The sequence below is a fragment of the Molossus molossus genome, unplaced genomic scaffold, assembly GCF_014108415.1.
Source record: "Molossus molossus isolate mMolMol1 unplaced genomic scaffold, mMolMol1.p scaffold_m16_p_8, whole genome shotgun sequence".
Lineage (NCBI taxonomy): Eukaryota > Metazoa > Chordata > Mammalia > Chiroptera > Molossidae > Molossus > Molossus molossus.
Window position 1 is genome coordinate 47,868,764 of NW_023425402.1, and position 27,891 is coordinate 47,896,654.

The 27,891-nt window shown below is 36.7% G+C and overlaps 1 protein-coding gene across 2 annotated transcripts; it reads left to right on the top strand.

Annotated features, from left to right (window-relative positions):
- Positions 1-10: 10 nt before the first annotated feature.
- OSTM1 (osteoclastogenesis associated transmembrane protein 1) lies at positions 11-26,829 on the top strand. 2 transcript variants are annotated; one of them, XM_036249305.1, is made up of 6 exons: positions 11-485; positions 6,318-6,432; positions 14,590-14,690; positions 16,954-17,121; positions 19,573-19,738; positions 24,525-26,829. In XM_036249305.1, exons 1-6 carry the CDS (start codon positions 84-86, stop codon positions 24,578-24,580), a joined length of 1,008 nt encoding a protein of 335 aa, XP_036105198.1. In that variant the 5' UTR covers positions 11-83; the 3' UTR covers positions 24,581-26,829. The 2 variants fall into 2 exon arrangements, with proteins under 2 accessions (XP_036105198.1, XP_036105199.1); XM_036249306.1 differs by having other exon boundaries at positions 14,590-14,687.
- Positions 26,830-27,891: the final 1,062 nt, after the last annotated feature.

The window sequence follows — 27,891 nt, forward strand, 5'->3', positions numbered from 1 at the left end:
GAAGCCGGAAGAAGCGGCGGTCCGCGGCACCGGCTTGGGGCGAGGAGGCGGTCGTGAGCGCCCTGGGCTGTGGGAACCCCGCGATGGATCCCGACGCGACGGTCTCGCGGCGGAGGTCGTTGCTCCTGCCGCTGCTGCTGCTGGTGCCGCTGCTGTGTCCGGGGCTGGCTCTGGGCACGCTCGTCTCGGGCAGCAGCCCCCACAGGGTCCTGTACGACTTCCTGTCGGAGCAGCAGTTGCTGGAGGTGGAGGACCTGTCTCTGACCCTGCTGCAGGGAGGAAGACTAGGGCCACAGTCGCTACCCCCGGACCTGCCAGATCTGTATCCGGAGTGCCAGGAGCTGCTGCTGGACTTCGCCAACAGCAGCGCAGAGCTAACCGGGTGTCTGGTGCGCGGCGCCCGGCCAGTGCGCCTCTGTCAGACCTGCTACCCCCTCTTCCAACAGGTCGCCACCAAGATGGACAACATCAGCCGAGTCGTGGTGGTGGGTAGCAGAGCACACTGGGACCTCTGGCGTGGAGGGTTGGGAAAGGAGGAGGACGTAATGAGGGTTAACTGGGGTGGGGTGGGCTGGGCTGGGCTGGGGTGGGGATAGGGGGCTCAGTTTTCCCACCTGTAAGAAAAAGGGGTTGGTCTAGGATTGTAGAGTTTGAGCATCAAAAGACTGGATGCTATTATAGTGCTTGGGGTTTGACTTTTTGCCTTCGTAGCTGCTGTTGGGCATTCTCTTGCCACATACTATTTACAGATAGATATGACTGATTTTCTTAGTGTTCCTCCACCCCCAACCCTACCTTTTCCTTTCCGCACCCCTCCCCCTTTACCCTCTTCCCCAAACTGGGCCACAGCTTCTTACCATTTCCACCTGGAGTTCCCAGGAGGGACCCTTTCCTGAAACCCCAAGTGGAGTGGGGAAGCAGTAGTGTGGTAGTGGTTACGAGCTTGAGCTTTGTAGCCAGAAATGTTCATATCCACCACTTTCTAGAAGTTTGACCTTGGATTATCTTGGAGTCTTAGTTTCCTTTTATTAGCCGTACACTCTCGGCATGTTGCATTCTCTGTGCTTGTTTTCTCATCTGTAAGATGGGGATAAAAGGAACTCTTGGAAAACTGGCACATAGTAAAGTTCTTAGAAAATGGGAGCTAAAATTTTAGAAAACGGTAAATTTATACCCCCTGCCCCTATTCTTGGTACCCTTAGAGGTTTTCTGGCCATGTGATAGGTGCTATGAGGGACTTAAAAAAAAAGACGCAGAAGATACCTTCCTGTTCCTAGGAACCTTACAGGGTCTGGAGTAGGAAAGGGTTAGAGTGTCAGGGCTGGTCAGAGTCAGGAGGTATGGACCGGATGTGCCTTGTAAGGGAAAGACATGAGTAACTTTGGGATTGTGGAGTGAGGAAATTTCTCTTATAATGAGAGCACAGGTAGTCTCATAAAAATGTGGTTGGAATTATTTCATAAATCATAGCTGATTTGACAAAATACAGACTTTTATATAGTTACATCTTGCTTTAAGTCAGCCTATTAACATAAATCTATTTTATTTTTTACATAAAGAATAAAATAAATAAATAAATTGCATTAAATAAATCATTAATGCATTGCATTAAATAAATCATGTGGTCAATCTTTCTGTAAAGAGCTAGTTTTCAAAGTAGTTTAAATACATTTAGGCTTACATGCAATGTTTTTCAGGCATAGTTCTATTGAGTATAGCAAGGGGGATATATATATATATGTATATGTATAAACATACACACACACACACACACACACACACCTCACTATGATTTAAAAATAAAACCCAGTCCTGGCCCATGTAGCTTAGTGGTTAGAGTGTTGGCCCTACACAGAAGAGTCTCAGGTTCAATTCCTAGTCAAGGGCTCATACCTGGGTTGCAAATTCCATCACCTGTCCCAGTCAGGCACATGGGGGAGGCAGCCAATCAGTGTGTCTCTCGCACCCCCCCCCACCCCCGCCCCTACTTCCCTCTCTCCCTTCTCTCCCTCTCCATCCCCAACTCCCTCCCTCCCTCCCTCCATTCCACTCACTCTGGAAAAAAACAAAACGGTGGAAGAAATATCCTCAGGTGAGGATTAATAAAATAAAAAGTAAAGTCCCCAAGGCTTGTCCCTGTCAAGTACAGCAGGGTACTATATGGCATCATATTCTGTTTTGAGCAAAGATGAGTTGTTTTATGGCCAGAAGAACTGATCATGATGTAAAACTTGGGTCTTTTGAGGCAGCAAATGCTTTGTGCATTTGTGTAGATACTGTGGAGTTAGAAGAGGTTAAAAAATTACTGCAAACTTGAGTATAGTATTGAGGGCGTCACCCAATCTGTGTATGAATTTTCACAGAAATTCCCCTTCCCAGTGTTGGGGTGGCAGACACTTCTTCTCCTTTGTGCTTCTCAGATTCTACCAGTGATCCGGGTACCCAGCTTTGTGAAAGGAAGAGGGGAAAGAGATTAAAAGAGGCAGAAAAACCCTTTCCCCAATCGCATTTATTTTCCAATTTATTCTAGACTTTTCTCTTTCCTCCTTTCCTTAAAGCAGAGTGTGGTATATTAGCCCAAAAGCACAATTTCTACAGTTTATGATACATATAAGTGGAGATAATGTATATGTGGTGAGATATATGTCTAGACATCTGAATTTGAGATAATATATTTGGGAGTAGTCAGATAAAAGTAGTGTTTAAAACCATGTTATGATGAGTATACTTGACGAATAAGGAAAAGGGAAGGGGTGGTTATTTTTGTCAAATCCTGCATCTATCAACATTGGCATTATTGATGCCATAACGAGAATGGTTTTTGTAGGAGTGCTTGGGGTGAAAGCAAGCTTAAAGTAGGTTAAATAGTGAATGGAAGAGGAGGAAGTGGGAAGAGTGAACCTATATAACTGTAGAAGAATTTGGCCTTAAAGAGGAGATAAGATAGGTCACTACAGAGGAATGTGGGACTCAGAGATTTTCTTCATTTCTTTCTGTTACTTTGTCCCTTCATTCCCATGTCTCTTCTTCCCTGTTTTCTTTCTTAAGGTGGCAGAGACCTGAACATGTTTAAATGCTCCTGGGAAGGACCCTATAGAGAAGGTAAAGATATAGGAGAGAGTGGAAAAAGTAAATAAGGTCAGTTTTCCTGAGAAGGCAGAGTAGATCTATACAGAGATGAGCCTTTGACTTTCTGCACTGTAACAGGAGGGTAGAGGGAGAGGTTGGGTGTAGAGGTTGGCAGCTCAGAGTTTCAGCTTGATGCCTTCTGTTTTCACTGTCAACTAAGAGGCTAGATGTTCTCTTAGAGTAAAGTGTGAGAGTGATATCGGAGTTTCAGGGAGCGTGGAGAAGATTGGGATAGTGGTTTTAAAAAGAGGAGAAGGAGCTGAGAGGAAAGCGAAGAGTGCAGTTTGGGATTATAGATTTATTGTGGAAATAACCTGCTTGGTTATTTGCTTTTTGCCGAACAGGCATGATGGAAGTGGATAGTTAGATTTATTGTGGTTAGTGTTCTGCTCAGTGGTTATGAGTATTTGAGTATTAAGAATTAAATCTAAACCAAGGACCAGTGTTTTTTGGTCAATTGCTAGGTGTTAGGAATACAAAGATAAAATACAATGCTTCCTTCCTAAAGGAACTTCTGTCCAGATGAGGAACCTAGGCATAGTATAGGTGGATATTATGCTTTAAGGAATTGAGCCTCAGAGTGATTAAGTAACTTATCCAAAGCCATGTAGTTGAAGAGGCTGGGTCTGAATTCAGAAGTATACTACTACCTATTTCACAGAATTGTTATAGGGATTAAATGAGTCATGCATTTGAAGCATTGAGAACCATTAGGTACTCAGCAAATACATCATCATCATTGGGATTATTCATCACTTCTCTTCCATTTCCACCATCTTTTCATCATACCTAAACTATGGAAATGGTTTAATTAGTCTCTCTGCCTTCTCACCCTACATTTTGTGACCCAGAGACATGTGTTTCCCAAACTGTGCTTTTTATGTCACTGTCCTCAAAAACCTTTAAAAATTTCTCACTGTCTAAATCTCTTGACCCTCAAGACTTCATAACCTTGTCCTGAATTCTCCCTCTAATGCTTCTACTTTCACTAAGGTACACTCCATTCTAGCTGTATTAGCCTTCTGAATGCTCCCTGAACACCATGTATTCATTCCATTTTCACCCATCGATCATTTTATTCTCCCATTTTGGAATCCTCTTTCCTTTCTCAGTATAGGGCTTAGTTTAAATCTCTCACTTCCTCATGAACTCTTCCTAATTTCTCCCGACTACACTGATGTCTTCCTCAACTGAACTGTTTCACACATTGACCACTCATACAGATTAAGCTGTATTGATTTTTTTTAATTAATTTATTTTTGTTACAGATATTTCTCCTTCCAAGCTGTATTGATTTTTTAAATAGCCAGTCATCTGCTTATGAAGATTCAACTAACGTAACTGATTACGCTTAGCCAACAACACCCACTTAGAGTGCTTCAGGTTGGCAGCAAGATATAGGTGAAATAGCATATATTAGTTCCTATCTAGGTGCCAGACGTTGTGCTAAGTGATTAATATATGTTATATAGGACTCATGATAATGAAGCTGAACCTCAGAGAGGTTACATCAGCTGCCCAAGATTGCCAGCTAGTGACTAAGGCTTATCTGACTTCTTGGGCTATGCTCTAATATTTTAGAAGCGATACTAGAAATTTTCTTCTATGGCTAATATTGCTCTGAAAGCAAATTCAAGAAATGAGCTTTTTTTCATTGATTTTTTTTTTTTTTTTTTTTTTTAGAGAGAGAAGCATCAATGTGAGAGAGAGAAACTTAAACTGGCTGCTTTTCGTATGCACCCCAACCAAAGATTGAACCCGCAGTCTGGGCATGTGCCCTGACCGGGAATCAAACTGGCGACCTTTTGGTGCATGGGACGTGCTCAGCCAACTGAGTCACACCATCCAGGGCTCAAGAAAAGAACTTTTTAAATGCTTTGTTTAATTCACTTTTTTTTTTAAAGCAAGTATTTACTTGGATGCATCTTTTTTTTTTTTTATCCTCACCCGAGGACATTTTTTTGTTGTTGTTCAGATAGAGTGGGAGGGAGAGAGAGAGAGAGAAACATCGATGTGAAAGGGACACATCGAGTGGTTGCCACCTACACAACCCAACCAGGGCCGGGGACAAACTGCAACCGAGGTACATGCCCTTAGCGGGAACCGAACCCGGGTCTCTCGGGACCGCAGGCTGATGCTCTAACCGCTGAGCCAAACCGGCCAGGGCTTGGATGCATCTTTTAATGAAATAACAAAACTAAGCCTCAGAGAGGGTAACCATCCTAAAATGAACATCAGAGGTATTTTCAAGCAAGAATTCCGCTGTTAAGCCCTCCTTCTTTCTTTTCTCACCCCACATGGTTGATCAGTTCTTTTCTAGAGTTGTCGATCTTTCTCTTTTACTACTCATCACACACTATATAATTCCTTATCTTTATGTGTCTGGGGAGGTTCTTGAAGCCCCACTGCTAATGGCATTCCCTTATACTTTTTGTATCCTCAGAACACCAGGATTCTTACAGTGTTTGGTAAATAATAGGAGTTAATTAACTTTGAAAAAAATAAAGGCAAGGACTTAGTTCCTTGCCAGGGGCAAAGGGAAAAGGAAATATGTACGGACCAAATAATTTAGGAAGTTGGACTTACTATTTGCATAGCATGAGTTTCATTATTAAAATGATCTGTGGAAAGAAAGCATATTTTTTTATCTGGGTATAGACTATTCTGGTACAAACTGGATGTACCAGAAAATGAAACTAAATGTTTTGTGGTCATTTACCCACCAGATTAAAAAAATATGTAAATAATGTGTTAATTGTGGGAAAATTTAGACAGTGTGAAAGAGGCAAAAATAAAACAAAAATAAGCACATTTCCAGTATGCACACATAACCACTGCTACATTTTGTGACTAGCATTCCAGAATTTTTTCCTATGCACAGAAAGTAAGAAATACGACATGCATACAATTTGGACCTAAGTTGTTGAGACTGTACTATAGAAGGAGACAATTAAGAAGCAAAGATTTTCCTCCCCTGCAAATCAACCTGGTATCAACAAATGTTAGCTGCTATTGTTTTATTACAATTGTTATTATTAATGACATTATTTGAGTACATCAAATAAAATGTTAAAATGCTTAGAATAAATATTTTAATTATTTTAAACTTTTTTTGTTTCAAGTTGTTTGTAAACTCTTAAAAATACTCAGGTTGTATTTTTCTTTTCTTTTTTTTGTTGTTGTTCCAGAATACTTCAGAGAATCATAGTTGTGCCAGAAGTCTCTTAATGGCAGATAGAATACAAATAGTTGTGATTCTTTCTGAGTTTTTTAATTCCACATGGCAGAAGGCAAATTGTGCAAGTAAGTAATTCTTTCATTTTCATGTTGTAAGTATGGTGCAATAGTATAGCTGTCAGATTTTATTTTAATGAACCTTGAAATCTTTGAAATTTAGAAGGCTTTAAGATTGTTCATCTGAGTAGACAGTGTTCATGAGTTAATGCCTAATTCTGTTTTTTTACTTTTATTATTTTTTAATGTGTCTGTTGTTGTTGTTTTTTCAGAGAGAGAAGAAGGGAGAGAGAGAGAAACATCAATGTGAGAGAGAAATATCAATCAGCTACCTCCTGCATGTCCCTATGGGGGATCAAGCCTGTAAGCTGGGCATGGGCCCTGATTGGGAATGGAATTGGGATCTCTCAGTCCGTGGGATGACGCTCAATCCACTGAGCCACATTGGCTGGGCCAGGCTAATTCTGTTTTTTAAAAGTTTTGTTTGACAAATTTATTGCACAGTCTCCATTTTAAGAAATACAAATAACGCTTTAATTAGCCCTACAAAAATTTTACATTTATGCTTTATAAATGTTTGATATTATGGAAAACCCTAATCTTTTATTTAAAATATTCATGAAAAATACTCTCTTTTTTCCTAAAGACCAATTAGTACTACATAAAATTAAAACTAGATAATGTGAAAACATTTTTAGAGTTGCACATTTTTAAACCCGTAGCCATCAGGCATCAGATGTCAGGTTCTGATGTAGTTACATCTCCAGCAACCAGATCTCCTAACCCACTAATTTTATGGGGTCCTCACTCTTATTTTATTAGTGAATGATGCTAAAGTCCTCTCTTTATTTTTGCATGTAAAAGAAAATCAACTTTTTGCTTATCCAGTCATTATTTATTAAATCATTGGCCTATAGAAATATGTAAAAAAAATACCCAGGCAAGGAAAAGCTGAAGGAGTTCATCACCACCAAACCAGTATTACATGGTCTTTTTAAGAGAAGAAAAAAGGTAAAAAATATAAAAATATGAACAATAAATGGCAAAAAATACATATCTATTAACAATAAATCTAAAAAAACAAAACAAAATAAAGATGCAAAACAGAAGCAGACTCATAGATACAGAGAACATTTTGAGGGTTGCCATATGGGAGTGGGGATGGGTGAAAAGGTGAAGGGATTAAGAAGTACAAATTGGGCCCTGGCCGGTTTGGCTCAGCGGTTAGAGCATCGGCCCGTGGACTAGAGAGTCCTGGGTTCGGTTCTCGCTAAGGGCACATACCTCGGTTGTGGTTTGTCCCCAGCCCTGGTTGGGGTCATGTGGGTGGTGACCATTTGTGTCTCTCTCAGGTCAATGTTTCTTTCCCTCCCTCTCTCCCTCCAGCTCTGAAGATAAATGCAAAAATGTCCTCGGGTGAGGATAAAAAAAAAATGTACAAATTGGGTGTTATAGGATAGTCATGAGGATATAAAATACAGCATAGGGAATATAGTCAATAATATTCTAATAACTATGTATGGTGTCAGATGGGTACTAGATTTATCAGGATGATCACTTAACAGTGATTCTCAACCTTCCTAATGCTGCAACCCTTTAATACAGTTCCTCATGTTGTGGTGACTCCCAACATAAAATTATTTTTGTTGCTACTTCATAACTGTAATTTTGCTACTGTTATGTCTTAGGCGACCCCTGTGAAAGGGTTATTCGACCCCCAAAGGGGTTGCGACCCACAGGTTGAGAACTGCTGACTTAGTAAATTATATAAAGTCTAATCATTGGGGTGTACACCCGAAACTAATATAATTTATGTTAACTGTAATTGAAAAATTAAAAAGAAATATGTGAAGAATATAAGGGATATTTACTCTTTTAATGAAATGGAAGAAGGCAGTCATATCACACTATAATTTTAAACAAATTGTTCCCAATCAGAAGATTGCCCAGGATGCTGTCATTTTGTATTATAGGAGACCAGACTCTACTACCCCAAAATATGACTATAAGATACCAGAATATGCCACCCCTACAAAATGCCTCTTTGGCATAAAGATTATTTTGAGCTAATTATTTTGAGAAACAGGAGAAGTTCTGAAAACAGTAGAAGTAACATTTTGTAAGGGAAATTTGTGTTTATAAAATCTTCATTTGTAAGAATGTCTCTTTCTATATATACCAGGAAGAGCTCAACTCTTCCGATTCACATTATAATAACATGGAAACTAGTTCTTGTGGAGAATACTGCTAAGAAGTAAAGAAAATACATGAACAAATTCTCTTGTACAGAATTTTGAAGCTGTTATCAGCAGTGTATTGTGGACATAAGGATAGCTTTGTTATTGGGATGCTTCTTGTCTGTTTTTACACATACGACGGTTGACTAACTAGCAGAGTGACCAGATTTGATGAGACCACGGATTGTTTTACGGTTGTTTCTGTTCTTTTTTTTTCTTTTCTTTTTTAGCTTTATTGAGATATAATTGACATATAACATTGTGTAAGCTTAAGGTGTATAATGTGTTAATTTGATACACTTATATATTGCAAATGATTACTATTGTAATGTTAGATAACACCTTCACTACATCACATAATTACCATTTCTTCTTTGTGGTGAGAACAGTTTACTCTTTTAGCAACTTTCAAGTACTTAATACAGTATTTCTAACTATAATCACTATGCTGTACCTCAGATTCCCAGAACTTACTCATCTTATAACTGGAAGCTTATATCATTTAACCAGCATCTCCCCATTTCTCCCACCCCCCAGCCCCTGGCAATCACCATTATTCTCTCTCTTTCTATGAGTTCAGCTCACAGTTCACTGTTTATGTTGGAGTTTATTTCTGGACTCTTGATGCTGTTCCATTGATTTCCTTTCCAGGGATAAGTCAATCTTCTCTAGTTGATGAAACTCCCAGGGAAGGGATTTACAACAATTGAGTTTCTTTTGGAGGATCTGTCTTTAGGCAGATAAGGGGAGTTCATAGAAAGCTACTTTCTGCATCTGCTGTTTTTCAAGTGCCTTCAGCTAAAAATAATTCTTAGGCAAAGATTCATATTTTAGAAAGGCATATTCTGACATCCTTCACTTATTAGTCTTGATTCTTTAAAAATCAATAATAAAACTTAATGGTTAACCAGAAGGTCAAGTAACCAGAACCTCTCTTTCCCATGTTTTCTCTACATGGTAACCTACAGTTAGACTCACTTATTATTTGTATCTTATAATTTAAAATGTCTTAGTCTTCATACTTGTTAAATTTATGTTGTTCGGGTACAAACATAATATTAGCTAACATAATATCCTATATGCTATATCCTTTACCTTCACCTTAGTTTATACTGTTTTCTGAAGCTTGCCTTATTTTTCAGAAATTGGTGATTGTTGTTTTCTATAAAACTAGTTTTGAAAAACAGTAGAGATCTTTATACAATTTCCTGTTAGATGCCAAATACTTGATCTAAAGATGTATAATTCCTGTAATGATAATTCAGTAGGTTTCTATGTAAAGTCTTAACTTGAATCATTAATACCCTTAAGAATGCCTTTTGAGCTGATGCTTGAGCCCTCACTGAGAAAGAAGTTATGCTAATCTGCCCTTGATGAGGCTGCATTGATTATCTGAGATGAGGAAAATTCATAATGACACTTCATTTAGTGCTTATAGGAAGCTTTATTATTATTATTATTATTCCTTAACTTACTAATTTTTAAAATATATAGCTTCTCACTGCTTATAACCTCATGTTCCCAATTCCTGTAAAAGGATAAAAGAGGAATTTTACTGGAGTTCCTTGATTTTAAATCAGAAGGTCAGGGCTCTTTAATAATGAAGACATTTTTAGCCTCATTATATAAATTAACTCCTTTGTGCTGTATGATTTCACTGTTTAATGATCATTGAAAAAATTGGTACTGCATTAATGCAGTATATAACGATGACCAGTCTATATACTAGCTTTCAATTTAATGTTCAAGTTATTTTAAGGGAAAAGGAATGGCTGTCAGTAAAATAGAAGAGATTAACTTCTTTTGTTGTTCAGAGAAGCTTCCTTTATAAATTATTCTTTTCTTTTGTTTGTCTTTTATAATTCTATAACTTACTTGTTTATAACGAAATTTCAATTATATACTTTGTATAGAAGAAATTATCATTGCTTTCAGTTATTCATGTACTACTTTTGTAGGCAACACGGGATGAACACATACTCATTTACCCCTAGATTATGTATGCCACTTGCCATGACATGGTTCATTATAACACAGATGTATAATTGCCATGGATGCAGTTGTATTCCCTGTACTTCCCTGAGAAATGTCATCTACAAACCTGAAAACCTGTTCGATCTTGTTTGCCCAATATACTGATATTCTGCATATTTGTAATTGTGTTTCTCCCTCCCACTCTGTCTGAAAATAAATGGAAAAATATCCTCAGGTAAGGATTTAACAAAAAAAAGAGAAACATCAATGAGAGAGAGAAACATCCATCGCCTGTCTTCTGCAGGCCCCCTACTGGGGATCAAGCCTACAACCTGAGCATGTGCCCTGACTGGGAATCAAACCAGTGACCTCTTGGTGCATAGGTCAACGCTCAACCATTGGGCCACACCAAGCTGGGCTGGAGTAACATTTAAAAATTTTTTTTCTTTATTGATTTTATAGAGAGGAAGGGAGAGAGGGAGAGAGATAGAAACAATGATGAGAGAGAACATCGATTGGCCTCTTCCTGCATGACCCCCACTGGGAATCAGGCCCACAACCTGGACATGTGCCCTGACCAGGAATTGAACCAGTGACTTCTTCGTGCATGGGTCAGTGCTCAACCACTGAGTCACACAGGCTGGACTGGAGTAACATTTTTAAATAGTAAAGAAAAAATGGCATAATTAAGAAAAGACTTAATTGAGAGTCTTTACATTATATCTTATATTTCAGAGCCTTACTAGATTGAGGTTTGATTCCTCAGTGTGTCACTTTATTTCTCTGGCTGTTTGCTAATTTGTGAAGATTTTTATTTTTATTATTTATTTATTTATTTATTTATTTATTTTTGGTGCTCCTAGTGGGAACCGAACCCGGGACTCTGGTCCACAGGCTGATGTTTCAACCGCTGAGCCAAACTGGCCAGGACCTAATTTGTGAAGATTTTTAAATGGTAAAGTGAGCAGTCAGAATGGAACTTACATTCTTGAAAACATAAAGCTGCAAGAAATGTGGAGTACATGAGTTAAGAAAAGGAAAGACTAGAGAAATAGGTTCACTAGCAGGCCCTGAGTATACAAGGTGCAGATCAACCCCTGCCCTTAGGGGACTTTGTGAGAGTTGAATGGATCCGAATTCCAGCTCAGCCTCTGGAAGCAGGAGTGAGTTTTGTTTTTGTTTTTTGTAATTAATCTACCCAGAGAGGGTGTCTTTTTAAAATTTGCACAAAGAAGTTTTATTGTGCTATTGCTACCCTGTTCACTAGGTGTAGGTTTCATCTGCCGCCAACACTGATCATTTGGTAGTGACTGAATCTCTGCATCATGGAAAGTGTCTGTGGCAGTGGAGGGAGGAGTAGTGGCATGTATTTGTTGACTCCAGGTATTGAACTTCAGTGGTTAGTATTTAGGTGTGAATATTTAATTATTTTTAAGTGTTTGAAAGTGCAGGCTCAGGAATCAGACTGAGTAGAAATTTTAAGTTTTCCTTACCACTTCTGTGACTTTGAGCAACTTCCTTAATTCCTCTAAGCCTCTGTTCCTTATTTAGAAAATGGAGATAATGACAGTTCTTGCCTCACAGGATTGTTGTAAGAGTTAAATGAATAAATCATTTAAAGCACAAGCATAGCACTTTAGAACATAGCAAGTACTCAGCGTTAGCTTGCATTGTAGTGATTGTTGTATATGCGTATCTCATAGTGTGTCATATCCTAGTGTCTTCTGTAGGGGAAAGAAGTTTTTTTCCTCTGTCTGTTTTAGGTTCTCTGGCTGAGACTCTGTAAATTAGACTGGCCAAAGACAGGTTAAAAAGAGAAAAACAAACGGAAGTTTCTAAGCATATGTGTTGCACTTGTATACATGGGAGCCCCCAATGAAGAGTAAACCAAAGGGATAGTTGCATTTGTTTTTTTGTTTTTGTGTTTACCATTTTAGGCTAATCAAAGGAAAGGGGTTTGGGGCTTCTGGGTGGAGGAGACAAATTTTGGGAAGGTGACCAGAAAAAGTATGGTAAACAAGGGTTGTATAGTAAGGTTTGTTACAGAGATTTTTAAGTTAGTGCCTTTCCTGTTAATAAAGTTGTTGAATCCTCTTTTTCCTTTTACATGACAGGGAGATATCTTTATAAATAAAAACTTCCTTTATAAATATTTACAAAACAGAAACCTGTGTCCTGCTTTTATTTTAAAAAATTGTTTTTTCTTTATTGATTTTAGAGAGAGAGGAAGGGAGTGGGAGAGAGAGATAGAAACATTGATGACAGAAAACATCGACTGGCTGCCTCCTGCATGCCCCCCACTGGGGATTTGGCCCACAACCTGGGCATGTGCCCTGACTGGGAATCAAACCAGCAACCTCTTGGTGCACGGGTCAATGCTCAACCAGTGAGCCACACCGGTCAGGCCTATGCCCTGCTTTTAGAGCGTTCCTGCATCTGCTGGTTCTCAGTGGCCTTTAGCTCAAAATAATCCATATGCCAAAGAGGCTTATTTTGAAGTGGCATATTCTGATCTCCTTCACTGCTTGTTCAGTCTCTCTTATCCACTGAATTCTTTTTATTTGTATTGCCACCTTTTTCTTGGATAATTGCAATAGCCTCCTGTCCTGTCTCTCCATTCCCATTTGAGAGCTAGCATAATAGATGGCCCTGAGGGGGAAAGTAAGGGGGACAAGGGTAGGATTGATGACTACAGAATAGAAAATATGGGGAACATCCCATGTAGAGTAATTGGTAGGGCATCTGTAAGGATTGTTTTGTGGCCCTGAGATTAGAATTTGAATTGAGTTCCTTTATTATAACTTCAGAATTTTCTAAAATAATGTTCTACAACCAGAATTGGGAGTCAAGAAAGTAAAAGAGTCTGTCCAGAGTTGGAAATGTCTGTAAGTGGAACACAAAGAAGGTTAGGATTCTAGTTGGGTGAGACTGAAGTGACTGACCACGAGTTCCAGGGTGTGAAGCCAGGCACTGGAACCTAGACGAGAGGGGAGATGGAGCACGTGGAGCGATGGAAGCAAAGTGAAGATATAGAATATCTTACTGAAGAAGGGAGAGTAGGTAAACGTGTTACATTCACGTAGAAAACAATGGAAAGGAATGAACTTGAGCCAGTGCTAAGCAAGAGGAGCCAGTTGAAGAGGAATATCATTTATATGAGATTTTTTAAAATGTGTGAAAAGTTGTTTTTCCCCAGACTTTACTTGAAACCTCTTTATCAGTATTTGGGGCAAAATTCCTACTAGTTTATTTCTCTGGTCTCCCAACTTGCAATAGATCAGAAAGGGCATATGGGAAAAAAGTTATCATTAGATGCAACCAATGACCCACTAGTGAAGATGGGGCACAGAACTACTAAATTTGACACAGAAAAGGAGAAAAAAAACAGATGCATTTAAGTAAAATTAATGCAAAATAAACATCCTATGCCTAGACAGCGCTAAAAAGAGTACCCTTACTAAGCCAACATTTGTTAACTGATGTTCATGATTAAGATGTGCTGACAAAAGTCAATTTAAATTTTATTTGGTATATTGTTTTTATAAAGAAAGGAGAATATGTGATTATTTTAAGATTTTCATGAAAGTGGCTTGATATAAAATACAACTTTTAGAAATAAAAATGGATAAGCTTTATGCATGTGGAAAATTCTCTTATATGAAATACTTCAAACTTGTTTGAATAAAGAATTACTGTAGCCCAGCCAGTGTGGCTTAGTAGATGGAGCGTCATCCCATGGACTGAGAGGTCCTAGTTCGATTCCCAGACAGGGCACCTACCTGGGTTTTGGGCTCGATCCCCAGTGGGGGGCATGCAATAGGCAGTTGATTGATGCTTCTCTCTCATATCGATGTTTCTATTGCTCCCTTCCTCTGTCTCTAAAAAAACATCAATAAAAACTAAAAAAAAGAATTACCATAGTGCGAAACAGAAGGTGATAGCTTGAGAGAGATGATAATATATGATTGTTGCTTGAGATTTATTAATATATTTTTTGGGTTTATTTTTTGGACAGATTGTTTAACGAACAAAAGTGAAGAATTATCAAACAGCACGTTATACTTCCTCAATCAATTTAATAAGACCTTGACCTGCTTTGAACATAACCTTCAGGTATTTTGTATATGATACTTGAAATGAAAACAAATAATAAGTAATTCCAATTCTTATGGCATTAATTGTTGATATTTATCTATACACTCCATGTAGAGAAGTTAGTGGACCTGGATTTCTACTAAGTTCTTCCATTACTAGCCCTTAGGAGAATCATGAAACTTTAGTTTTCTTTTTTGTACCATGGGGATAGTAAGCTCTACCCAGCTGACCTTCACATATTTTGTAGTGAGGAGCCAATGAGATAATGAGCATGAACACGTTAACTGAGGCATGTGATTTTTTAACTAAAACATAATGTTGTTCTGTCTGACTGTAATTTACCTTGACTTTGTTTATGTAGTACAATATTTGGCAACGTAGTAGTACCACTCTGTGTGTCTACAGGAGGCTTATTCTCTGCATCAGTATTTGCTCACATATATTTTACCTACTTTAAAAGGCACTGTTTAGCAGGTAACTTTGCATATTGAATTATAATATAAAAGGTAGCCTTCAAGAAACCTACCCTAGTGGTTTTTGGTTTCTCCACCTCTGATCCTTGAATGTTGGTGTGGGAACTTTCCTGGTGGTGTTAGGGGTGAGATTGGAACTCTGATAAAATTATAGTTTGGAAACTTGCTTAACACGTAATCCCCACAGTAGATGTAAACATGTTTAGGATATAGATATGCGTGATTTCCTCGTGATTATACAGAATTATGAGTTTTCCTCACAATAATAAGAACTATTAGCCCTGGCTGGTTTGGCTCAGCGGTTGGCGTGTCAGCCTGCGGACCAGAGTCCTGGGTTCGGTTCCCGCTTAGGGCACGTACCAAAAAAAAAAAAAGAAGAAGAACTATTAGATGAGCATTTCCCAAACTGTGTTCTGCAAGATGTTAGTAGATGGCCCATGCACTAATAAGGTTGAGAAATGCTGTACTACGGGACTTCAGAATTTTAGTGGGCTAATGTATGTTGTAAAACTCTAAATGGTAATTTTTATGTACAGTGTTTATCAAAACTATTTGCAGAATCTCTTTGCTTTAAGAGATTAGCATTCTGATGAATGTATTTTAGGGAAGTTAGCATTTTTCCTGGAGTGTCAGTTGAACATATTTTTCCTAGTTTATTGTCTTTTTATTGTGCTTTTCTTTTTGTTATGAAGAAATTTTCATTTTTTTGTTGTTAGACTTATGAAAAAAGTATAATGCCTTGCAGATGGGTGTCACACTAGACGGCCTTTCCTACTTTGAGATTATTTTAAAGTTCTCTTGTGATTTCTTTTAGTACCTTTGTTGTTATTGCTACGTCAAAATATATGTGCATTTAAATTTTTAATATAAATGGCTAAATTACACTCTCTCATCAAGGGTCTGTGCTCAATTTTTGATTGAACACATTTAGCTAAATGCATAATTGTTCTGTGAAAAACAAGCAGTGCACTATTTCTTGTGGCAGAACTAAAGGGAGTCTTAGTTTCTCTGTCAAATAGATGGTGAGGATAATATTGTGGGGGCTATAATTTTAAATTCTCTTATTATTCCTTTCTTTTTTATTCTGATATTCAGTTAACATAGCATTTTTCCAGGCTACAAGGTAAAGAATAAAGTGAACTGACTCTAGAATACTTGTTTTTGGAAAGACAAGTGTTAGTCCTGAAAGTGCAAAAGACTGAGATTAGCTAACATAATACCCTATATGCTCTATCCTTTACCTTCACTTTAGGTTATACAATTCTTTGGTGTTAGTCCCTTTTTGTTGAGTAGAAAGGCCTGAATTACAAGCTTGGAGTAAAAGGGTTGTGTGGGGATGTAGTTTTAGTGCCTTTTCTTTTCCCATTAACAAAGTCCTCTCTGTTGAAGTCAGCACAGGCAAGGGCATATTATATTTATTCTGTGAAAGCAAGATACATAAGAGCAAATACGTAAAATGGCAAGACAATTTAGGAAATTTTTGGTGTTTAGGTATCAGTAATTTGGCAGACGAGCTAGTGTCCTCGGTTAACAGTGGCTAGTGCAGCGGCTTTCAAAATTTAGAGGCACTGGAAAGTGCCAAATATTTTGCTATGTGCTTTACATACCAGGTTTCTAATACTTGGGACCTATAATACAGGTAGTGTAGTCCTCTTTAATAGATGCTAAAACTAAGGTTTAGCAACTGCCCCAACATTTAGTTCAGCACTTGAACATACTACGTTGTTCCCTGTTTTCTGGGAGGGCAAATAGCTTACATTAAAGAAATGTAATGTTTATTGTGTGTATTACGTGTGCCTTTAACATTTTAGGAGAGCATGCAGAGTCTTCTGCAACTGAGAAATTATTCAGAAGTGTGCAAAAACTGTCAAAACGCATACAAAACTCTGAGTAGTCTGTACAGTGAAATGCAAAAAATGAATGAACATGAGAATAAGGCTGAATCTGGAACACATTTATGCATTGACGTGGAAGATGCAGTGAGTACTTCACTTCTAATATGATACATATCTTGCAGTGTTGTTGAATGTGCCTGCAGTTTCATTATCTCTTTCAGAGGTATATTGGAATCTTTATCCACTGTCTTAACCAGAAATAACTGGTTATAAAGTTGTAAAGTTTTAGAATATCCTGATCTGTTAGACTAAAATGAAAATGAGTGACTTCTTCGTAAGTGAGTTGATAATTTGGTACATTTTGATTTTTAAGTTTGATAATGTGTGTCATTTTCCAAGTTGTGTGGGCTTTTTATGTTTACATTTCACATTCTTATTTGTGTTACTAATCGAAGAAGTGTCTAAGTTTAGCTGTCATGTGTTTCTGAAGCCACTTCTCAATTACTTCCTATCCCATTGTTTTATTTCTTTTTTTTTTTTTAATCCTCACCCAAAGATATTTTTCTCTTTATCTTCAGATAGAATGGGAGGGAGATGAGAGAGAGAGAGAAACATGGATATGAGAGAGACACATCGATTGGCTGCCTCCTGCATAACCCAACCAGGACCAGGGACTGAACCACATCCAAGGTATGTACCCTTGACCAGAATCGAACCCATGACTCTTTGGTCTGAGGGCTGACACTCTAACCACTGAGCCAAACCAGCCAGGGCTTGCTTTAATTCTTTTTTTTGTTGTTGTTCAGATAGAGCGGGAGGGGGAGAGAGAGAGAGAGAGAGAAACATCAATGTGAAGGGACACATCGAGTGGCTGCCACCCGCACGACCAACCAGGGCCGGGGACAAACAGCAACCGAGGTACATGCCCTTAGCGGGAACCGAACCCGGGTCTCTCTGTACCGCAGGCCAACGCTCCAACCGCTGAGCCAAACTGGCCAGGGCTATATCTATTACTATCTAAAATTTTGTATTTACTTATAGTCTGTCTTCCCTCACCAAAATATAAGCTACATGAGGATAATAGGACCTCATGCCCCTTTTTGTTCACTGTTTAATATTTAGAACAGGGCCTGGCATATAACAGGCCCCTGGTAATATGTATGATTGAGTGAATGGTCAACAGAAAAGCTTTTTTCTCCATTGCATAGCCTGTCTTTTCATAGGGCACCAGGAGATGGCGATCATACCTTTTCATGGGAATATGATGCCTGGGTCTTGAGGCATTAGAGGAAAGTGAGAAATTACTGGCTAAAAGTAGAGAACTTAAGGTCAAAATTGATAAACTTAATGGTTGAGAATGATGAGTGTGAATTATAGCAGCTCGGAGTCAACTATAGTGGATCAGTAATACTCAGGATAGCTAAACGTACTTAAAATAGACGCACCATGGGAATTTTTGTTTGTTTTTTAATGCTTTATTTCCAGTGTCTAGAATAGTACCTCGCTTCTTGTAGGTTCTCAATATAAATAAATACACACACATACATATATATATTAACTTAAAATAATAGTCTGTTTGATTATTTTTAAATAAAGAAGAAAAATGAATATTGGTTCTGTGACATAAGTGGGATTACACAGGAAATCAACGTGACCACCTATTTTAGAACATCTTTCTTGCAATAAGCAAAACTTACAGTAAACATATAATGTACTATTTGTAAACCATATCTCAATTAAACAAAATCCAGGCAAGATTTAATTTAAATCTACATTAAATTTGATAGTTTCCTTGTATCATCAGACCGTTTGACAGAAACCAAGAGCTCACTGCAAGTAAGGTACTGCTGCCCCTAACTTGTATCTATTGTATGGTGCTAAATAAAATATTAATATTGTTTAATAAAGTTTACATGACTCATTGGGTATTATGTACTTAAAAATTAATTTGCCATGCATATGAACCTTTCATATTTTTTCAGATAAAATGTTAAGTATTTCAAACATAGAGAAGCCCTATAAAGTTGATATTTTTATTTTCATCTAAAAATATTGCAACAAGATTAGAGATTACATATGTAACATGAAAAAAGCTTTGTTTTTGTGAGTCCTGCCTCCCGTTTTATTGAGGTATAATGAACAAAATTGTAGTATAATTCAAATGTATAATGTGATGATTTGATATATTTATACATTATGAAAGGATTCCCACAGTCGAGTTAATTAATGCATCCATCATATCATATAGTTACCCTTTTAAATCTTTTTTAATGAATGAAACATGGTCTCACCATATTCTTATTGATACAAATACAAGTTCTCTGTTTGAAATCTATGCAAGGTTAACATTTTTTGGATAGTATTATGAATTCAGAATATGAAATTTTTGTATGAATATAAATTTATACAATGACTAATTGTGGACCACCTTATTTCCTGGCAGAAGAAATTGTCCTCAATGATCCATAGATTTTTTTTTTTCACAATGTATAGTTAGTCTAAATTCTGAGTGCCTGCTTCATTATTAACAAAATAATTATATAAAATTGAAGACAAATTAAATATAAAATAGAGTAATATTTGTTTTTGTTCCAGATGAACATTACTCGAAAACTTTGGAGTCGAACATTCAACTGTTCAGTCCCTTGTAGTGACACTGTGCCTGTAATTGCAGTTTCTGTGTTCATCCTTTTTCTACCGGTTGTTTTCTACCTTAGTAGCTTCCTTCACTCGGAACAAAAGAAACGCAAACTCATTTTACGTAAGTGTCTTCTTACACTTGTTCACTTATTTAGATTAAGAACCTGTATTTTAAAAATTTAGGCCTGCTTTAGAAATGATATATACTCAGAGAACTCAAAGTATATTAGCCTAAGACAGTTCTCTACTTCATATTTTACAATTATGCTTACTAATGAATGCGATGTGTAAGAAGTTCACAAGTATAGATAATCAAAAGGCAACATACAGTATCTTTTAGGTGCTTTAATTGAGAAAGCTAGATTCCCTGGAATAAGGTTGGCAACAGCGGAGGAATAAGCAACAAAGACGTTGCAGACAGTAGGAAGATAGAGACAGCTCTTAGGCCCACTGGAGCCCTGGCAGAGGCACCTGAAAGTGCGGCAGGCAAGGAGAAACTATAGCTTGTACACAGTTTGTTTATGAACAAGTTGAAATTGCAGTTGCAAGAACATTATTTGACGTATAGCATGTGCTCGATACAAACTAATTCCTTCCCTTTGTTCCCACCAGATAGGGCAGAGCAGAAAGAGTCCTAACTAGAAGCTCCCACCTAGCTGAAGAAAAGTGGCTATAAGTCTCATGAGTTTCTTTATTATCAGAATGAATGTATGAGCTTATTTTTTAGTAATTTTAATTTTTACAAAGAAAATGTTTTTTGGAGAAAAATGTTAGGCTATTTTTCCTCTCAAATATTCCTAGTCTAGAAATCTATGACATAAAAACTCATTAACATGTAAATTTTTTTCTAGCACTTCATGGTTTTCCTAACTTTGTTTCTAATATATCTAACTTAAAAAAAATTAAAGGTTACTTGTAGATCAGTTTGAACAGACTTTGTAACGTCTTATGACCTTAAAAAGCTAGCTACTGGAGGGGAGAGTCTTTATCATATGTGTACAACATTCTGTAAATATGTGAAATCTCAGTCCTAAAAACACTGATTTAGAATAATAACGGAGTAGTCCGGGGACCTCACTATTGAAAAACTTAATTTTTCAAGACTTAGTGTACTTTTATTTATTTTTCTTTTTTTAAAAAAATATATTTTTATTGATTTTTAGAGGGAAAGGGAGAGAGATAGAAACATCAATAAGAGAGAAACATCAATTGGCTGCCTCTTGCACATCCCCCACTGGGGATCAAGCCCACAACTTTGGCATGTGCCCTGACCAGGAATCGAATCAGTGGCCTCTTGGTGCATGGGTCAATGCTCAACCATGTAGCATCTTATTTACCTTGCATATCTATTTAATTCTACAAAAATGTTTACTGCTTCTGATGAAGGTATATATAATTTTTTTTTCTTTATTGATTTTAGAGAGAGGAAGGGAGAAGGAGAGAGAAATATAAACATCGATGAGAGGGAACATTGATTGGCCGCCTCCTGTACATCCTTTACTGAGGATGTGGCCCACAACCTGGACACATGCCTTGACCAGGAATTGAACTGGCAACCTCTTGGTGCATGGGTTGATGCTCAACCACTGAGCCACACCGGCTGGGCCAGGGTTTTTGTTTTAACAGTAAAAATTACTATAATCTATCTGCTTGTATAAATCACAAACCTTATTTTCTTTTGATTTATTAATTTTTTCTTTTCTTTTCCCATTCCCCTATTCCTTTCCCTATATCTTTTCAATTCATCAGCAAGTACTGCCAACCTTTCTTTCAAAAATATATCTTAAGTTGTTTTTACTTTTACCGGTAATATCCTAGCTTAGGCCATCATCCTCACTTATTGCACTAATGCAGGAATCTCTTAACTGGTATCCCTGCTTCCATTTCTTGACACACTACAACCCACGTTCCATATAGTGGCTAAAGTACTTTTTAAATTTTTTTTCTTTAATCTTTACCCGAGGACATTTTTGCATTTATCTTCAGATAGGGAGGGAGAGAGAGAGAGAAACATTGATGTGAGAGAGACACATTGACGGGGACAAACTGCAACTGAAGTACGTGCCTTTAGCGGGAACCGAACCCAGGTCCCTCAGGTCCGTGGGCTGACGCTCTAACCACTGAGCAAACTGGCCAGGACGCTAAAGTACTTTTTAAACACAAATTTTACTATGCCCTTGTCCAACTTGAAACCCTTCATGTGTCCCTAGAATAAAATCCAAACATATTTCCAGGGTCGGCTCTCCAAGCTATATGTGACCTGGCCCCCATCTACCTTTCCATTGCATCCACTCCTCTCCTTGCTCACGAGGCCATATGTAGGCAGTCTGGCCTTTCTGCACCCCTCTTGCACTTGTCCTCCCTTCTTGCCTTGACTAGTGCCTTGTCATCCAGGTCTTAGGTCAAAGGTTACTTATGCGAAGAGACTTTTTATAACCCTCCTTCCAACCTAAGAATACACCCTTCTTTTAATTCTTCTATAACATCTTTCTTATAATGGTACTTGATCGCTATTTAAATTAACTTTATAATTTATTTTCTACCTTATTTGTTTGTCTCCCTTGACTCAACTGTAAGCTCCATCAGAACAAGGATTTTGTTTGTCATGTTCACCACTATATCACCAGTATCTAGAAAGTACCTGGCCCATAGTAGATTCTCACATATATTTGTTGGATAAAAATATTATACTTAATGTTAGCATTTCCTAGAGTGTGTTTCTCAAAAACTAGTCTTGTAAATTCTTGAGCTTCATAATATAGTTGAATATAAATTAAAGACTCTGAGATTCCATTCCCAAACTTTGATAGTAAAATTTTTGCATAATAGCTATTAATGTTGCACAGAAGCATTGTTTATTAATTAAATCATAAATTTAAGGAAATGCTTGTGTAAGCAAATAGTTCTCGTGCTGTTACCTTATGGACATTTTAATTTACTTTTCTTTATGCTACCATTTTATATGTCCCCATTCATCAAGTCTTCTGGTAGGAATTAGGGAATAAAAAAAACAACGCACAATATATCAAGTCCTCAAATAACTTTGTTGTTTCGTTATGACATTGATAAGATGCCATAGGAACTCAGCTCTTGTTTATACAATTAAGCTATGGTAAACTTGGTTTTGTTATACATTGCTTCTCTTAAAGTCACAGAATCCATCAATGATGTTAAGTGAGGACTTTACTGTACATTCCCTCAAAGAACACACCATAATTCAGTTATTATAACAGATGGAGTACAGGTATATACAGTGTGGTTGGACCACAGAGGAGGGAGGATAAGACTAACTGCATTATGGGTGTCTGACGTCACCATTAGATGATCCCTGGAGTAAAATTTTGAAGGATGTAGGGATTTATCAGAGAATAAAGAGGCAAAGAAGTTATAGGTATAAGTACTCATTGGTATTGCTTATTAGTTTAATACATTTGGTAATTAGTAGAAACTAGATTATTTCTAGTAATTTTAAACAATGTAATTGGAAAAAAAAACACAACTTTTGATTTAGTTTGCCTCCCAAATCCACTGAAGACTTAAGAAGTAGACTTTTAGCTTAGGCTGAAAGGAAGTCCTTTTGTCATCCTGCACTTAGAGTGAAGGTCAGGGGAGATCCTGATAGAGCTTAAAACCAAGACAAACAAACAAAAAACCCACAGATGTCTAGGTGCCAATGCAGACCTTCTAAATCATAACCTCTACTCTAGAGTTGAGAACTCCTGAAATAGGTAGATTCTTACCTATCCAGTATAAGATACTTTTATCATGGGACGACTGTTTTTCACTTCTGGAACATGAGAAACATTCATGTTTAACTGTAAGTACAAAACATATTACCAGGCCAAATAGCCATGATTTTCTTTCTTTCTTTCTTTCTTTTTTTTTTTTTAATCCTCACTTGAGTATATTTTTCTATTTATCTTCTTTAGATAGAGTGGGAGGCAGAGAGAGGGAGAGAAAGGGAGAGAGGAGAAACATTGATGTGAGGGGGGCACATTGATTTGTTGCCTCCCCCACCAGGGCAGGAATGAACTGCAACTGAGGTATATGCCCTTAACTGGAATCGAACCCGCGACTCATTGGTCTGCGGGCCAACACTCTTTAACTGCTGAGCCAAACCGGCCAGGGCACCTTGATTTTCTTTACTAACCCTAATGACTCAGTCCCATTAGCATCATAATAAAAATAACTGTACATATTTTGTTGGTAGCAGGATATGTGTGTGTATGTATTTGTGTACATGTAATTTTTAACTCTTCTTTGTAAGTCACTTAAATGTGTTTTTTTGTTTATTTTTTTAACACTACATAGTTCTTTCACTGAATTAAAAAAATTATTGAATTGATTGGGGTGACATTAATTAACAAAATTATATAGATTTCAGGGGCACATTTCTACAATACATCATCTTGTATATTGTATTGTGTGTTCACCAACAAGTCAAGTCTCCTTTCATCACCTCACCATTTATCCCCCCTTTACTCTCCTTTACCTCCACTCCTTTTTCTCTGGTAATCACCATGCTATTATCTGCACCTGAATTCTTTTAAAAGAAATTTAGATTTGGATTTCTAACTTAGATTTTTGAATATGTAAATTCATTATACCTTATAGCACTTCCATTTTGTGAGTACTTTCCTCTGTAGTACATATTTAAGATTGTGTTCAGTGTGTATAAATTATGTCTGTTTTACTTGGTACTGCTAACAAAGTCATATGCAGCTTCTAGCAAAGTTATGTTTTTTGAGTTTGATAGAGAAATATAGAAAGGTTTTAATTCTTAGAAGATTGAACCTATTCTGATTAAAATATAGAATTAATAGATGAATACTATAGTTTACATAAAAATAATGAATAATTATGTTTAGAAAATTAAATTAAAATTTTAATACTTTTGATTTATATAGCCAAACGTCTCAAATCCAGTACCAGCTTTGCAAACATTCAAGAAAATGCAAACTGAAACCTACAAAATGGAGAATTAACATCATATCCCATGGATGAATGATGGAAGATACAGCTTGGTCCAAAAGAAGATAAAGTTCTTAAGAAATTCAAGGACTTCAGATTTATTTTTAAATAAGAATTTTTCATTTTTCTTTCCATTTCCACTCCCTTTTTAAGGGTTAGGGTGTTTTTAATTTACAGGCATAGTAATGTTATCTATTTTAAAGTATATTTGTTACAATAACAAAAGATGCAAGAACAATCTTTGTTTTATTTTGTAGACATATTATTACTGTTTGAAACTTCTGGTATCTCCTTATTTAACAGTATCTCAATAGCAAAGTTTTTGAAAACTAGTGTTTAAAAACTAACCAGTTATAGCAAAGACTTTAAAAAAGAAATATACTTGCCAAAAAGTAGCAGATCCAAAGATTAATTTAAATTACCATTGCAGTATTATTGTTACATATATATTTAATGTTATTCTGTTATAAATAATATGTAATTCAATCTCTAGTTTCTGTAAAGTCATTTTTGAAACCACTAATTATAAACCTCCTTAACAATTTTTAGAAGTGGGAAGACACATTACATTTATCTTTGTAAAAAGATTTATGGTAACTGGTTTCTTACTTGACTTTTATAAATAGTATTTTACACCTTATTTTTGCCTTTATTTCATAAGTAATTTGAAATCATTGGACTGCTTTATTATATTCAGGGCAAGATGGATTCTTTTTATACCAGGAATTGCATTATAAATTACATTAAGTTATTTGGCAATTTATAATTTATTACTACTTTAAATCAAATGTAGCATTATCACACTGTATTTAAATTGTGACTTTTTAATGGAAATTTTCTCTTAGGCTACGTGGGGTTTTTGGAGGGAAGATAAAGGAGAAGTAAAAAAAGCTTAAGGTTCAGAAAATAAACAGGAACCTGAGGGGATGCTCACCGTAAGATTGTTAAATGGTTCCTACTTAGGGGCATGAGTCAGAATGAGAGCCTGATACAGAAAGCAGTGAGGTTAAGATGATGCTTATTTTTTTCTAAATTATTTAAATCTGATAAAAGTGATATGATTGATATGAAGTCAAATATTTCACTCTCAGAAAATATTCTATTTTGGAATGTTTATATCAATCTTTTTTCAAAAGCTTCATTTTAGAATTGTTTACAATTGTTTCCTTCAGGCTTTTAGTGTTAGGTATTTCATTTGTTAATTTCCACTTGCTTTCTTGGTGGAAATAGGCTTTGTATTAAATGTTGAGAAACAAGAGTTTGGTTAAATTTTACAAGAATTTGAATACCTTTGTGTACTGTGAAATATTCTATAGAGAGACTAGAAGGTGTTTTTATTTATTTTTAAATGTTTACCACATAGGCAGAGTGAAAGTAAAGGCTCATCCTTGGATATGTAACATATCCACAAGCTGTAACAGTTTTTCTAGTCTGCTGTGATCCATTAAAAATGTGCTGGGTTGTTCTGTTGTTACTGTTCCCGCTGCTGATACTAATAGCACTATTATGATTTGAAGCATATAGTTGAGGGCCATTGAAAGCAATCTTTCATTAATGCAGATGAAACCAGTTTACATGTACAAAGGTACAAAATGGCATATTCGATTCTGTTAGTAGTGACTCTGAGCACTTTTGAATATTATGTATTTCTAAAAACTATTGCTTTTGGTAATGTTTGCTAATAAGCACTTTAAAAAAGAGAAGGCAGCTTTTACTATTTTTCTGGTTGAGTCATTGCTCTTTTACAAGTAGCATCAGCAATAGATTTAAAAAATAAGTATTAAGTACTACACTAAAGGGTGTAAATATTTCATTTTTTAGTCATATTGAAAAATTCTTTGCATAGTTCTGAATTCTTAGACACATAGCATATGTGTGTACAAGAACATCTTTAGTTTTTTTTGACACTTTGAAATAAAGCTTACGGAAATTGCAGTGCCATATTTGATTTTTAAGTACATTTTTAAAACTTCAGCTGTAAACATCAACATTTCTGTTTTTCAGGTGTTGAGTTTAAATATCTACTTTAAAAGTACCATGTCTCTTATAACTTTGCCGCAAATAAAAATATACTTTTGGATTTTGTTGTTGTTGTTGGATTTGAGAGGTAGGAATAGCATCAGCTACCTTAAAATGTAGCTCTATATCAATGAATAACACCAGAGCTTAGTTGAAAAATGTTACTTCCAGTGGGACCAGTATTAAGTAATGTTTCATGGATGGGCTCTACTTTTTACTGCAATGTACTCCTTATAAAATGAAATGTTTTCCCAGAACAATATTGTAGTTGGGTTGCATTTCTTTTTATTCCTTTTAAAAATACATTTTATTTTTTTAAAATTTGTCTTTATTTTTGCAAGTATTTTAGATTTCCCTTGTTTTTTACCCCATTGACCCCCTCCTCCCTGCTCCCACCCCTCTCCTGCCTTCCCCACACTGTTGCCTGTGTCCACTGGTATATGCATATAAGTTCTTTGGTTTATTTCTTCCTGCACTGCCCACCCCCCTTCCCTCTGATGTTCATCAGTCTAACAGCCAACTTGTACTTCTTAATCCCTTTGCCTTTTTTTGCCCATCCCCCAACCGCCTCGTATCTGGCAACCAGCAACAAGTTAGCTTTATATATGGGTCTTTCTGTTCTTGTTCATTTGGCTTGTAGATTCAGTTGTTGATAGATATGCATTTATTGCCATTTTATTCATATTTTTTATATTCCTCAAGAACATCCTTCAACATTTCATATAGTACTGATTTGGTGGTGATGAACTCCTTTAGCTTTTTCTTGTCTGGGAAGCTCTTTATATGTCCGTTGATTCTAAATGATAGCTTTGCAGAATAGAATAATCTTGGGTGTAGGTCCTTATTTTCATCACTTTGAATATTTTCTGTCACTCCCTTCTAACCTGCAAAGTTTCTTTTGAGAAATCAGCGGACAGTCTTATGGGAACTCCATTGTAGGTAACTAACTGCTTTTCTCTTGCTGCTTTTAAGATTCACCATTTGTCTTTAACCTTTTGCATTTTAATTATGATATGTCCTGGTGTGGGCCTCTTTGGGTTCCTCTTGTTTGGGACTCTCTGTGTTTCCTGGACTTGTATGTCTGTGTCCTTCAGCAAGTTAGGGAAGTTTTCTGTCATTTTTTCAAATAGGGTTTCAATTTCTTGTTCTCTCTCCCTTCTCCTTCTGTTACCCCCATGATGCAAATGTTAGTACACTTTAAGTTGTCTCAGAGGCTCCTTACACTATGCTCATTTTTTTGTATTCTTTTTTCTTTTTGCTATTATGATTGGGTGTTTTTAGCTT